Raw genomic sequence first — 15748 nt, forward strand, 5'->3', positions numbered from 1 at the left:
CGGAGATAGAAAATATGATAGAGTAAAGTGACAAGACGTAAAAGTCACGGTAAATTTGTAAAAAAAAACACTAAAATTATGGATAAATAAATTCATTTTACCTTGTAATTTTATCTATTTTATTCTCAATCAATTTTTTTAATTTTTCAGCTTAATACAATACCTATTTAATTTAATTGTTTTTTTAATGATTTTTAACATGAAATTTCAACGCATCGAGCGGTTTGGTGGTCTAACCAAACGGAATTAAATTCAAATTCTACACTCGGAAAACTATGTTCGTCACTGAGAGCCTAGATGGTATTCCTAACTTATTTCTAGACTTGATTATTCTCTTTTCGGTTGAATCTTTGTTCGTATCTTTTGTAACTTTATAGTTATAGTTTATTTGGTAGATTAGAGTTTGAAAGAATATATTTTTTAAATTGCTATATGATTCTCATAATTGTATTTTAATCTCTTCGATAAATTTATCTTTAAAGAAAAACACACAAAAATCTGAATTTATTTTACAGTTTAGGCCTAAGAATTAAAAAAATGAAATTATTGCAATTAAAATCCAGTCGAAGATTATTTACAATTATAACATCATAGTGTTATGCATGCATGTCCTTTCTTTGATTTGGTGACACAATTATTACTGAAACTTAACAGCTTCTAAAATTAGAAAATTGAGTGAATAACAACTGTGTGTCATGTGTATTTTTATAATTTAATTGAATTAAAATCTTCTGAAAAAACAACAACACTCGTCCAAATTTTACATACATGCCATCTTATCTCTTTTTCACATCCCACCTCATCATATAATATTTTTTGTTCCCATTTTTTCATCTTGTTGTCACACAATGTTGTCTCCATACATGCATATTGTGGTGGTGGTGGTGGTGTTGGTGGGGGTGGTGATGATGGTGATAATCATTGCGGTGGTGATGAGCCCCTAGCTCATGACACCTCCTAAACCCTTCTCCGGTCACCGGAAACCTCCATTCTCCCGCTATCTCTTCTTCTTCATCATCATTTTCTTGAACTTCCTCTTCTTGTTCATGTTCCATTTCTTGATTTTCTTGAACTTCCTCTTCTTGATTTTCTTGAACTTCCTCTTCTTGTTCATCTTCCATTTCTTGATTTTCTTGAACTTCCTCTTCTTGTATATCTATCAATTCTTGATTTTCTTGATGTTCACATTCTTGTTCTTGAATTTCTTTAATACAATCATTATCTTCTTCTTCGTCATCATCTCTAATAAGGTGCAATCTCAACCTTCCATCTTCACGAGAAGCGCGTAAAATCTCCGGCCGATCAATTCTAACCTCAGTTAACTCCAATCTTCCATTTTTCCTCACCGGTCTAAGATAAAAACTAGGCTGACCATTATGATTCAAAGAAGAAAGCGGTGGCGGAAATTTCTTTACCTCTTTTCTTTCTCTAATATTATTCTTCCTCCAATTATTAGTAACCCTAGTTGTCGCAGTAGTTGACGTTCTTGAACACAACTCGTCCGACTCATCATCAACTCGTCTTTCATCGCAGCTCTCAAACCCTAAACTCTCAGTGCAACCACCGCCAACATAGTCGATAAAACCAACCCCACCCGGGTCTTTCTTGAATAATGGAGGTGCCGCCGGAGGCGGCGGAGGCGGAGGAGATGGAGGCGACGGCGATGGAGACTTAAAAGTTGTGGATTCAAGAACGTTAGGTGGTGATTTAGAGGTATGAATATCAGTGGCTGTAATTAAACCTAAACCGCTGGTTTTTAATGGTTTTGAATGATCAAGAATATCAAAACTATTGTTCATGGGAGAAATAGTGAGCCCTAAAAAAGAATGAACACTTTTCTTACAAAAACTCATCATGATAAGTTCAAGAAAAGAAAGAATAGGTGTAGTAGGGAGACATGTGTGTATATTTAGGTATATATAGGCAGACGGAAAAGGTAAAGAAAAGGGTTTTTTTGTTTCTTGAAAATCAGCAAATTAAAATGGAGTGATGAAATATTTTTTTTTAAGAAATTTTAAGAATGGAAGACATAAATGGAAAAGAAGAGGATGAGGATATTAGTAGTATATTAATGAGATCCTCACGCCAAAGATAGAGAGAGACAGAGGATTATGGGTATCGAATGGTAGAGAGAGTGCCAGCAAATTCTATTCTATCACAAAGAACCAAAAAGAAACGTTTTTTTTTTTGTGGATTTTAGATTTTTAAAATGGCTTAATTACTTAAAAACCACCCACCTTGAACTTTTTTTTCGTTTATACCATGACCTAGGAAAAAGTTCATTTATACCCTGACGTATGTGTTTATGTTTCACCTCTACCCCGAGGCACTAAATTAACCTCTTTTTATTTTAAAAAAAGTTCAAAATAGTCCTTCATTTAGAGAAAAATTCATTTCTAATTAATCTCTAATTAGCTTAGGTTAAAAATGAAGAACTATTTTAAACTTTTTTCTTAATGAAAAGAGGTTAATTTAGTGCCTCGGGGTAGAGGTGAAACATAAATACATACGTCAGGGTATAAATGAACTTTTTCCTAGGTCAGGGTATAAACGAAAAAAAAGTTCAAGGTGAGTGGTTTTTAAGTAATTAAGCCTTTTAAAATTCATTACAAACTTTAATAAATAAGAACAATATAAATATATATATATATATAACCAAACAATATGTCATTTTAAAATCATAAAATGCAATATATCCTATTTATGATAAGTTTCTTTCGAAGCCTAAATAAGGTATTATATATGTTGACTATAAATGGGGTAGTATTAGTTAGTGTGCTTAATGTGATGAGGTGGATGAGCTTTAATCATGTGATGGTTAAATAAATTAATTACTATAGAGAATGACATGCAAATTGAGACAAATTAATCAATTCAACATGATATAGACTATAGAATATTAAAAAAATTGAACATTATTTATATGGCATAATTTAAAAAACAGAAAAAAGTTGAAAAAAATACAGAGATTGAACCGGAGTATAAGGTCAATTTAGTGGTAAATTGTTTTCTCAACCTGTGAATAATTGTCAATTAGCATATATTTATATTTTGTACTAATCAATTTAATTATAAACTTAAAATTTTATATATATTTATCTCATTTTAACATAATAATTATTACCGCATGTGAGCGACACACGGCGAATCATGTACAAAAATGGAGCTAGTTGATAAACATTGTTATATTTTAAAACTAAATTGACTATAAAATTAAAATTTATACTAATTGATCATTGCTTGCAAGTTGAAAAAAAAATTGTCACTTTAAGTTCAATTTGATATATAATTACTTGACTTTACATCACACTTATAAATTTATTAACATCCAAATTTAAATTATATTCAAGCAAATTACCTTGAGATTTTTGAGGTATATCATGATTAACAGTTTGGTACCTTTTGTTTTGAAAGTTTATTTAATAGTCTTTCATTTTCAATTCTGTTAACTATTAGACCCTTCCGTTGATTTTCACAAAAGCGGATTGCTAATATCTGATGGGGTTGTGCTCATACTCCCTTTGAATAATGAGAAGAATCTTTGGGAACTTCAACTAATTCTGGATAAAAAATGATTATAGTATAATTAAACTCGATTTGAGATGGTGCTTCTGGCGCAGGGGGTACCAGGGAGTCGTGCAAGTCGAGGCTCTTGCAAGCCTAGTGAAAACCATTATTGCAATTGAATGCGTTAATTTTGGCTCTCATCTCTTTTTTTAAGTGGGGGACTATCTTTCCGTCAATCTTATCAATATCAGTTACTAACAAGTATTAATTTCTATGATTGAAACACCGATCATTTTTTTAACAATAATAAAAATCAATGTGTACGTCATAATATATGCTCCGACCTCAACATCGATTTATTTTTTTATTAAGAAAAATGCACGGTATATTAACTTAAAAAAAGCCGATAGTTCTTGTATATATAATATTATAAAAATTTATGATTCATTTTAGAATTAAAGCATATAAATGAAAATATGGAAGGAAAAAAAGAGTGGAGATTGCGAAATGGCCGGCCTTGAAAGTTGCGAGAGAGATTGAAGGGGTCCAGCTCAGGATGATGCAGCCATGTAGTCTCTAGAGGATAAGCTGCCAAACTTCAGCCTGTATTTTCGGACCAATCGGACCACCTTGCCAGCGGTCACTATATATATATTATACTACTCCATAGTTACTAACAGCTAGCTCCATCCATTTTTAAAATATTACTCTCAACTTAACATCATGCAATATCCGTAATACTATTTGATATTAATAGTATTATAGTTTGATGACTATATCTTTTTCTATTTTAGTTATTACTAATATATTCTAGTTTTTGAAAAATTATTCAATCACGTTTTTTTTATAGATTATTCACTTTTTCATATGTACTATTCAATCTTTATCCATCTTACTTCAACCTGTCAAGATTATCTTAGTACAATTTTTAAAAATAATTAAAAGTAAATGATAATCTACAATTTTATTTTCCAAATATTACTGGAATGGTAATTTTCTAATAAAATATAGTATTTATACTAAAAATGTATATTAAATATTAATAATTTTCTCCAAAAGAATAAAAATATAGAATTTAATAAATTTTTCCAAAAAGTAAATTTCTCCAACTATTGGAAAAACATAATTTTTAATCAAAATATACTGATTAATAGGAAAAGAAATAACAATTTTAATGATTTTAAATATAAGTTGTTTAAGAACTATAAGAATTAAAAAGTCAGTAACTAACTTGGTGAACTCATTACGTAGGAGATTGATGTGGCTGGACCGCTGGAGTGAATGATATGTGAAGAAAAGATGGATGATACATGATTAATTTAAGCTAAATGCATTATTAGATGCTTAACTATATATATATATTCTGATTAACTGGTTTTTGAATTTTATTTTGTCTTTTTTAATCTCTAAACTCACAAGAAACATGTTTTTAAATGATTCGATGGATCTCCGTTAGTAGCTTGTGGTTCACGGTCCAAAAATAACGAGTTATTTGTCTAAAGATGCCACATAAACTGTATTTAAAAAAAATTCAAAAATACTCTTAAAAAATCCAAATACCCTAAAGTTATTATTATGATATATTTACCAATCAAAAAGCAAATAAACTTTATTAAAAACGAAAAGAAATTAATTAAGAAAAAAACCTTCCATTCTTATTCTTGTAATAAATTAATACTAAAACGTTAGCAATGTTAAGATTTTTTTTTTTTTGAAAATTGTTAAGATATTTAATAATTCTGATATTCATGAGATATTTTGCCTGAATCTATGACTATCGATAAATTGATCGGATTGTCACCGTAAAAGAGTAATTAAAAAAGTGTGTGACTGTTCATTTGATTGGTTGTTTTAGTTAATTTGTAACTTCCCAACAAGTTATGATCCACTTGATTGTCAGTGTTTAAGATTGGATTGAGGCAATCAAAGCTGCAACAACAACCAGTAACCGGACACAACCATATCATGATCAGAACCACACATCAATATCTATAATACATATTCGAAACAGTAGAATAATATTTTTACTCATTTCAAAAAAAAATTAATTATTCAAAACTCTCTATTTTTTTAATAAATCCCAAGGGGTTGCGGATTTTTTCTACCAATCGCCCTCCCTTCACCACCCCCCTAACGTAAAAAAAATCTTAATTTTATTTTAATGTTTTTTTGTATTTCAGTTGTACTCTAAATTGAAATTTTTTAATATGTACCCCATCTGTTTCATTTTAAAAGTCCTGTTTGACTTTACACACAGATTAAAAAAACATTATCTTTATCTTTTCATGTTTTTTCATGTTTTGCTCCAATTACTGATAGTGGAATTTTCCACAGAGCTCTTTTAAAATAACAAAAATAAGGGTAAAATAAAATATTTAATGGAAAAATATTCTAAAAATAGTAATGAGACTTTTTAAATGGGACATTTCAAAATAGAATATAAACGGAGGGAGTATTTAAATATAATCTAAATGGAAGAAAGTGTTGTTTCCCAAAGAAACGTCTGTTAAATGAATTCTATCGGCGCAGCTATCTGTGGTGCGGCACCGCCAAACAGAACCTCTTCCAACAATTGAGGCCTTGCTAGTGTTGAAAGCGGTTGTATATTCCCAATAGACACAGGATCAGGATGCTTATAACCATACAAGCCAAATTATTTTTTCGGTCCTAATCTAATTTATTTAAAAAGATTGATAAATAAATTACAATTTTATCATTGCATTTTGAATTAAATTTAATTACCTTCTGTCTTAAAAGAACTATAATCCACTTTTTTATTTTTTTTCCCAAACAGTTGTTCATATTTCTTATAAATTACAATTTAAAGTGTTGATTTTCATATTGTCCTTATTTAAAGTGTATTATTTGTTGCTATTAGTCTAAAAAAGTAAATTGGTCATAATATTTAATAAGGGTATTGATAGAAAAAATGGAGATAAAATTATAAAATATTAGAGCATTAATTGTATTTTTTAAATTATTTTAAAAAAAGTGGAACATTATTTTAGAACGAAAAGAGTAATATTTATTACTAATCACATCAAAAGTTAATCGATAAACAATATATACATTTGAAGACTTGGTCTAACAATAAAGACATTCCTTCTTGAATGAAATTGGGATTCGACTACCAATTTTTTATATAAACTGAACAAAGGATCAAATCGCCCTTTCAACTTGACATAAAATATTAAATTAATTAATCTCATGACTTTTGATATAAATAGACCCAAAATTTATATTTTTGTATTAAAAAAGTCCCTTGAAAAGTGAGTTTTTAAATTTGAAATAATTAACTTAATTATGCCCTTATTAATCAAAATCTTAATGAACAAAGGATCAAATCGCCCTCTCAACTTGACACAAAATATCAAAAGAGTCAATTTCGCTGTTTTTGGTACAAACAGACCAAAAAATTGTGTTTACGTATAAAAAATCACATAATTGTCTTAATTCTCATGATTTTTTTTTAAAATTCTCATATAATATTGTTTTTTATTAATAATTTCTCTTTTTGTTATATAAAATATAAATAAAAAGAGAAATAATAATTAATCATTTATATGGTTAAAAATGTTGTACAATACCGTACATATGGGCCCCAATAAACATAAATAGAGGACCAATGTATTGACTATTGAATTTCATTTTGTGGAAAAATAGCTGTACTGCTCTCTACTGAAAATGTCAATAGCTTTGTGCCAATTGTGTGACATACTCATATACTTATTTAGAAACGGTCTTCGTTTCTATTTTTAGAAGTTTTTTAATATTTATTCCACTTAATTTAAATTAGTAGTCGTATTTTCTCGCTATTTATAAAATTCTAAAAAGGAAAAACAAATTATGCATTTAAAGCCTTTTGAATCAATCATTTATGTGCATTTTGATTAAAATCCAACTACATCAGTTATACAATTATATTGATCTATAAATTAAGTTTACTCTTAAAAAAAAATTAACCTGGTAGATGAACATAATTGATGAACTAGTCTTTGGTCGGATCGGATCGAATCGAATCAAGCGGCTTCGCTCGGACTGAATCAGAAGGATCTCCTTATGTGAGCACATATGAAAGGTAGTTTAATAGATGATAAATGAGTAGTAAATACTTATTTTAATAAAGGGAATGTTATTTAGGGGTGAGTAAAATATCTAACCGATCAAAACAATAACTTTCAATCAGTTTGATTCAACAAATAATATGAGTTTGGTCGGTTCATTTGTTGAGATTTTAAAATTTTGGTTTTTAATTATAGATTCGGCTTGAGATTTGAATTATTTAAATTAATCAAATTGATCAAATACACCAAAAAATTAACTTTTTCAATTTTCCTTGTATTTCTTTTTCAATTTCAATTGAACCGACTAAATTGTCGACCTATTTAATTCATTTTGTTTTAAATTATATTTAATAATTTTTGGTCAGATAAATTTTAATTTATAGATTTTATACCCGGTCAGTTCGATTTGAACATTCAGTCGATCAATTAATTCAATTTCAACAATTTCAATTTGATTTTAACCGAACCAACCGGATACTCGCACTTGATTTGTTACATTTTTACAGTTAAGTAGATTGGGTTTTTATTATCGATTATAAAACATAATTATTTTAATTTTAGTTACGAGTTGAAATTGGGAAAACTTAAAAAAAAAATCTATTTTGATGTCCAATTTATTATAAACAACACAAGAGGTTTCTGATCCTCAATGCAAGTGTAGCTAGTATAGCCACCGCAACTCTCTATTATAATGGTGAAGTTTTTGTCTTCTAAGCTTTTGGCCTTTTGTTTTATTTGTTTATACACAAATTTTAACAAAATATCATTTTTTGTCAGAAAAAAAGATTATATATAGTTGGCAAATAAAAATATAACTTTCTGTAAGTAGGAATTTTTATTTATAGTCACTCTCATACAAAGAAAATATCTTTAATATAATAAAAAGTATAGAATAATTTGTTATTTAATTACTTAAATAGTATATCAAAATAATTTTGTAATAGAAACAGTAATTTTTCTTTATGCGCGAAAATTGAAAAATGCGGAAATGAGAAAAGAAAAATGTAATTTTTTTAAGCGAGAATGATTAAAAAGTAGAAACTAACTATCAATGCAATGTGATTAGACTCTACTAGAGCATTCTGAAAGTTGTGCGAGCATGTCAATAAAATCAAGTCTAATATTATTTTGGGTAATTACCTCGCTTGGTGGTTAGAAGCTCTAGTCGATGACTGTATATTTACAACTCTCATCTCTTTTAGAATAGTTTACTCAATATGTTGAAGAATCGTTTATCTTTATAATTTTTATTATCTTTAATGGAAGTTTTTGCCTTCGGAGAAAGAAAAAAACTATCAATGCACTAGACACAAATATATGAATCAATTATAAGACTAGCAGGGCCAAAAATGAAATTTCTTGATGAGCCTTACTGAACAATCTATTCGATCCATGATTCAATTGGGTTTCTTGAAACCCATTAAAGAAAAGTTGGTGAATATGTGATATTTATCTTTATAATTACATGTATTTCCAAAAATAAAATTGGTCTATAAATAAATAAAAATAATAATTTTTATTAAATAATATTTCTATATCAATTTTTATAAAAAGATATTCAAATACAAATTAATTGATCACAAAAATATATAACATAAGATAGTGTATTTTATCACAATTAGTTAGATTTTTCATCCTTCTTCATTGCTATTGAATACATTTGTCAGGGCTTCTAACGCTAGCAAATCATATACATATAAATTATCTTAATCAATATTTTTTTTATAGATTTGATGCCTTCATAAATATAAATTTATTTTACCTTAAAGAAACAATAATTAAAATTTCATTTAGTAATATATATATGTATGTAACATTTTCCAAGTCACTTGACCAACTTAAGATGGCAAATTTTTTTTTTGGAATTGTAAAGTTTTAAATTAAAAGTTTTATACTTTTATATGATCAGATCTACTACTTAATTTTTATGAATGAGAGTACAGATTAACGATTCACCTTGTAAGAGTAATAATTTTGTACTTGCACATTGACATATGTTCTCCAAAGTCCAGACTATTTGGATTTCTATAGATCGAGACATATTTCCATTTACAATTAAATATATAACATATAGTATATATTTAAGTCTTCGTCCTCACATTGGTATATAGAATTTTCCATGCATGCATAACCATGAACCGTCACTAATTCGTACTATTAATAACATTGAGCTTAAACTTTTAAGTTCGACGGATTACGATAACGAGCTGGTGTGATATCTCCGTAACCGATTCCCCTACGTTTAGTCGGAAACATGATGAACAAAAAGCTACCAAATAAACCCGCTCCTAACGGTAAATTAGTGATCAATTGTTTCTCATTAGGTCCTGCTTTAGTGAAGAAACAATTTTGAACATCAGACCCACTCAGAGCAAAAACCAAGAACACAATTAGCGACGAAAATGCATGAATAAAATCTATCAAACTGATTCTGAAATTCTCCATCTTAATCTTATCTTCTTTCAATTCTTCTTCTCCGCATCCGTCGCTAGAATCGCAATCGTTAAACACATACAAGCCTTTGAAGGTGGCAATACCGTAGTAAAGCTTGTCGTCGTTGCCGACGAAGCTGTCGGTGAAGGAGGAGAAAAAGCAAGCTAATGAACATATTATTATTAAGGTTAGGGTTAGGTATCTGTTTGCTGTAACACAATCGCCGTTGTTTGAAAAAGAAGAAGATAGGGTTTCGAATACGAGAACTGTTCCTGTTGGTAGAAGGTTTGCTAGATTTGCTGCGCTAGTTGCTAGGGTTTTTCTTGTTACCGATGACGGTGGTGCTGGCGGCGGTAATGACAATGGTGGTGGTGGTGAGGGTGTGGATTGTGGTGGCATGAGATTTTGGTTAGCCATGGATGGATTCATAATGAATAATGCTTGATTGTCAAATTAGGGTTCATGGCTCTTAGTTTATATAGGCAACTTGCAAGGCAAGCAAGGTCCGTACATAGAAAGAGTTGGGCAAGAAATTAAATAATGGGTAGTGATATTGCATGGGTATGAGTAGCGTCGGGGTATTCTATAATTGGCCGACTTTGTTTACTACAAGAAATAAAAAAATATGATAGGAATGGAGTGCTAAAAAATTATTTCTCTGTAATCAGTATTTCGAGTTCGAATTTTAAATATAAAATAATTTTAAATCTTTTATTATAGATTTTTTTTTATTTTGATGGTTTTATTTGCTTCGGTCTGAATTAATTGAGACAGTAAAAAGCCCAGGACATAGGATGGTACCTTGTACCAAAAGAAAAGAAATACTATAGATAAAGATCAGATCATCAGACTTCAGAGTAATTGGTTTTTGTGATAAATTATTAAAAAGAAACGCATTAAATGTTTAATTGCTTATTCATATGTCTATCTTTAATTTAATTAATAGTTGGAGAAAAAATGTGAATTAGTGGTAACTTGCATGACAGTATTACTCTTATTACAAACCGCCATGATTTTTTTTAAATAATGAATATTTCATATGGAAAAATAAAAGTATAATTTACCAAAAATTCTATAAAAAATACATTCAACAGAACTTTAATTAATTTATATTTATTCTTCAATTTGTTGGTAGCTTTTTTTAAATATGTGCTATTCAGTACGTAACCGTGTTCAAATTTTGTTTATGTAGCTATAAACTTTTAAGAGCTCATTGAAATAAACTTTTAAGAGCTCATTGAAATAAACTTTTAAGAGCTCATTTTTAATGAGCCTTAAAGTTGATACCCGAAATAACAATAGTATCAAAATGTCAAAAACTACATTTGCAGATAGGTTTCAAACATCAACAAAAAGCCTGCAGACCAAGTAAATTTATTATTTTTACGAAAATGGATTCATGGATTCTTGTATTTCTTCCAATGTTCGGCCCTTGGTCTCCGGTATCAGCTTTGCCACAAACACAACGGTTAGGCCACAGATGCTTGAGAATATCAAAAACGTTCCTGAAAACAAACCACACATGTTTTCAAAACCAAATCACTACTATTTTTTTTTTTGATATACAAGAGCACCGGCAAAAAAATCACTACAAATTGTGTGAGCGTGCGCATGCGCGTATGTATATATTTAAGTAGATCAAATTTATTAGTTACCTGCTGAACTCCAATTCATTAGGAAGTTAAAAGCAAAGGAGATAATCCAAGAACCTAACCAACTAACTAGTGTCACGAGACTTCCAGCTGACCCCTTCATGTTTATAGGAAATACCTGAAATTTAAATCATTTTTTGTTCTGTCGGAAGGCTTCAGACATGAAAACAAAAGAATGAATAGTTTGAGTCGGATATAATGTTAACCTACCTCGGACATTATGACCCACGGTATTCCTCCCATGCCGAGTGAGAATGATCCTGTAAATATCTGATTGCACAACCAAACATATCAGCCTAGAACAACTACAAAAAAACAGTAACATGACGGAATCGTGGAGGGTTACGACAAATTTTTGAATCTTTGATGAAATTGCTGCCACAATTTTGTGATGGATTGACCCTCACAATTTGATGGTTTTTTTGTAGCCAATTTATATAAATATATGTAAACTATTGAAGTTTGGAAGAAGAAGACTGGGGGCAACAAATCGGAGGAAATGTATCAAACTAAGTTTTTGGCATCGGGATTGTTGGCTAACATCAACACCAGCAACGTTAACGAACGTATAAAAATCAAACCATAAGAGTTCATCTATGCAGAGTTGATTTTCTTTGCAAAAGTGCAGACATGTTATAAAGAGACAGAAAACTGATTTAGAAGTTTATTTAGCTTACCAGTACGCCAGCAAGTGCTAGAAACGGAGAGAATTGGATCCATTTATGAAGGTCCTGAAACGGAAAACTTTCTACTCTAAACGAAAATATGCTGAAGAAAAAACTGAGGTTTATGAGATGAATAAAAACTATTTTAGAGAACCTGCAACAAAAATGACATTGCTACAAGAAAGCAGCCCAGGCATGTTCCGGCTGCAGAGATCTGAAAAAAATAAATTGCAGGCTTCGTTATAGATGTTTCTGAACTTCATCTTAAATTTGGAACAACTGCTAGTAAATCTCACCATCAGAAGTGGTCTTCTCCCTGATATATCCATCAAGACTACTCCAAGTACTTGCATCGGGACCTGGACAAACTTAGTTAGTATGTCTCGTGCAAAATCATTTAGCATACACAACACCAATATTACACAGCGAGTAAAATTGACCTGAACAACAACCATCGCAATAGTCCCGACGCTACCAGAAAAACCTGTCATATAGAAAGAGATTCGTCATTTTCTTTTCTTTGTTTTATTTTCAGTTGATCAAATACCAAATATTTAAATGTACCGGCTGATAGAAATATAGAGCTAGCATAAAATGCAACGCCATTGACCCCTCCAAATTGTTGCAGTACCATCAGACCAACTCCAACCTTGATATAATTCACTTAATCATTATATCATTTCATTTGATCCTTACAAATGAAAGGAGACAAAAGAGTACTAGATTGCATTTAGTATAATGTTAGAAAGCTTACAATCAATGAATAAGCATATTTCCTCTGAAACAATTCAAATATGCTAGATTCAGAATGTCGTTGAAGGGTTTCTGTGTAATCCTGTGGACAATAAATCCCTGTCACTCTTAATCCTAAGCAAGCATAAACTGAATAAAAAAGCCAAAGTGAGCCAATGTTTCATCTCTTTCGTACAAATAAACTTAGAAAACCTACTCTGATCTCAGCTGCTTCATCAGAAATATCAGCATTCTTGCCTCTAAGACGCTGCAGAGCAGCTTCAGAATCTTTCCATAGCCCATTCTTTGCCTGCGACAGTCATTCACCGATTAACATTGTCAACCCAAAAACTTAAACATGACTTCAACTATGATTTTATTATCGTTAACACGCCCTGCGATCACAGAGACTCTAATATCATGTCAAATTACAGTCAACTACAAACCTAAGATGTTAGGTGGGACTCCAACTATGGCTTTTATTGTCTTTAATTAATAAACACCATTGTCATCCCTAACCTTGCTAGAGAACATTCACATGCTAAATAATAGCCATTTATTTATGTTTCACAATCACACATGCTCACATAGTATTCCAGAAAAAATTGATTACATATTTTATGTTGTAAGTTGTAACACATTTGTAGAGGTTAAGTGGGAGACGAAAAATATATTTCAGTTGTTCTTTCACTTTTTCTATAACAAAAATCCAATTTAGACATGGTCGAATAGCAATTGTTACAACTGTAAGCTGTAACACAATTGTAAAGGTTCGTTGGAGAAGAAAAATGCATTTCAATAATTCTTGAACTTTTCTATGACAACACTCTAATTTAGACATAGTCGATTAGCAATTATTACAAAATCATAATGCTCACCAACCATCTCGGTGATTCCGGGATGAAGAATATACCAACAAGCTGAACAAGACATGGAACAATTCCTGAAAGTAAACCACAGAAACACCTATTAATATGAAACCAGGTTCGCATTAATTTTAAACACCATAAGAGAGGCTACTATTACCGATCAGAGCCAATATCCTCCAGGAAATAAAAGATCCAATAAGATATGACACTGAAACACCACAGCATATCATCAACTGCAGGATCAGTAGTGATAATGTACATTTTCAAAACATCTGGCTACCTAGTAATACAGTGTTGCTATATACTTACCTGATGGACTGTTGTAAATCCTCCTCGAAGATCCTTGGGCGTAATTTCAGCTATGTATACAGGTACCTGTCCATAAACGGGATGCAATTGGATTAGTGTTGATAGATAAATAGAGTGATCAAATGAATTGCTGAACTTGCAAAATAGTTACCACATAAGAAAGAATCCCCATTCCATATCCTACCAGTAGCCTTCCAACATCAAGCCACCAAGAAACCTTCCAACATATGCAAAATGTTAATGGTATAATTGACCCGAAAACAATCAATTTCATTTCCGCAACCAAGCGGAACACGAGTAAAATAGTGAAATTGTGGGATAAAGAAGAGACAAGAAAAGACAACCTTTGAGAATGCTATTGCAAGCCATCCTATGATGCAGAAAATTTCTGAAAACCCCATTGTCTGGTTAAAATGGAGAAAATTAACAAAGTTAAAAACTTTGATGAGGAACAACATAGTATCTATAGTTATTGGTGATGATAAATAACCCAAAGTAACTTACACCTCGTCTACCAATGGAATCAGCTATCCTCCCACTCATTATTGCGCCTATCATCGCCCCAATAGTTAATATAGAACCGAAAACAGAGTACTGCACAGGAAACCAAATTGGAAAAGGACATCATAGTTTTCCCTTGTAGTCTACCTAGACATGAAACACAACACTATTTCGGGGCATATTTCAGTTGTTCTACTTGAAATGTATCAATTTCAGTAATTCCAACTGCACAATGTTTACTAATCTGGCCTGAATCCTGATAACCAACAAGTCAATACATGCAATGCAACTATGATTTCAGCCATATATAACTTATAATTTCTTTCAATTCTCACCTCTGCAACAGAGAGGTCGAGGTCCTGCATAATTCCGGATTGAGTGGGTGATGAATATCCTATCTGTACATAGTAAACATGAGAATTAGTTCAGCTTTCTATTACTTTGCACACTTCAACTAAAGTTGCTAACTTGATCCAATAATTTAGTAAAAAGTGAACTTAAAAATAAAATTCTTAATAAAATCCCACAAAACTAAAGTTAAAAGCTTAGCTAAGGTAGAACTTACAGCTGAGCCAAAAACATATGAACCAGAAACAGCAACCAGAGTGCTGATCACCACCATCATTGTTGCACTACCGCCGCCGCCGCCGCCACTATCTCCACCGTGTAACTGAGTTCTTTCTTTTACAAGAAAGGGACTTGCTATTTCGGCTTCTCCTGAGCTTTCCCTGTCCATTTTCTTGATTTTCTTGAGTGAATGATCAATACCCAGAAGCTGCAGTATGCAAATTTGAGAAAAACTGGTCAGTGGCAAATTAGATTTAGAGATACTTAATGCCTTAACAAACCCCGACCTTTCATCCCTTTTCAATCCTGACATTGAAAAATTTCAATTGTACCCTAATTTATATTTTTTTATTTTAATTGTTCTCTGAAGCATAAAATTAATCTTTATTTATTGGACAAAAGTTCACTAATTTTTTTTTTAAATATTCAATTTAATATAAAAAATTAAT

The 15748-nt window shown here is 30.8% G+C and overlaps 3 protein-coding genes across 3 annotated transcripts; all 3 read right to left on the reverse strand.

The window, feature by feature from the left end:
• Positions 1-671: 671 nt before the first annotated feature.
• Positions 672-2048, reverse strand: LOC126671151 (protein FANTASTIC FOUR 1). Its single transcript, XM_050364869.2, has one exon. It carries the CDS (start codon positions 1854-1856, stop codon positions 831-833), a length of 1026 nt encoding a protein of 341 aa, XP_050220826.1. The 5' UTR covers positions 1857-2048; the 3' UTR covers positions 672-830.
• Positions 2049-9566: 7518 nt separating this feature from the next.
• LOC126674389 (protein DMP10) lies at positions 9567-10465 on the reverse strand. The gene has a single exon (XM_050368836.2). It carries the CDS (start codon positions 10431-10433, stop codon positions 9744-9746), a length of 690 nt encoding a protein of 229 aa, XP_050224793.1. The 5' UTR covers positions 10434-10465; the 3' UTR covers positions 9567-9743.
• Positions 10466-11217: 752 nt separating this feature from the next.
• LOC126673558 (sugar transporter ERD6-like 5) lies at positions 11218-15571 on the reverse strand. The gene is made up of 18 exons (XM_050367750.2): positions 15298-15571; positions 15068-15130; positions 14736-14825; positions 14576-14635; positions 14383-14448; positions 14232-14297; positions 14080-14155; positions 13932-13996; positions 13271-13363; positions 13076-13156; positions 12886-12970; positions 12762-12805; positions 12618-12680; positions 12476-12535; positions 12334-12387; positions 11867-11926; positions 11660-11774; positions 11218-11509 (listed from the first exon to the last, which is right to left on the reverse strand). The coding sequence occupies exons 1-18, from the start codon at positions 15466-15468 to the stop codon at positions 11388-11390; spliced, it is 1434 nt and encodes a 477-aa protein (XP_050223707.1). The 5' UTR covers positions 15469-15571; the 3' UTR covers positions 11218-11387.
• Between the last annotated feature and the right edge of the window lie 177 nt (positions 15572-15748).

This window comes from Mercurialis annua, linkage group LG3 (assembly GCF_937616625.2).
Source record: "Mercurialis annua linkage group LG3, ddMerAnnu1.2, whole genome shotgun sequence".
Classification (NCBI taxonomy): domain Eukaryota; kingdom Viridiplantae; phylum Streptophyta; class Magnoliopsida; order Malpighiales; family Euphorbiaceae; genus Mercurialis; species Mercurialis annua.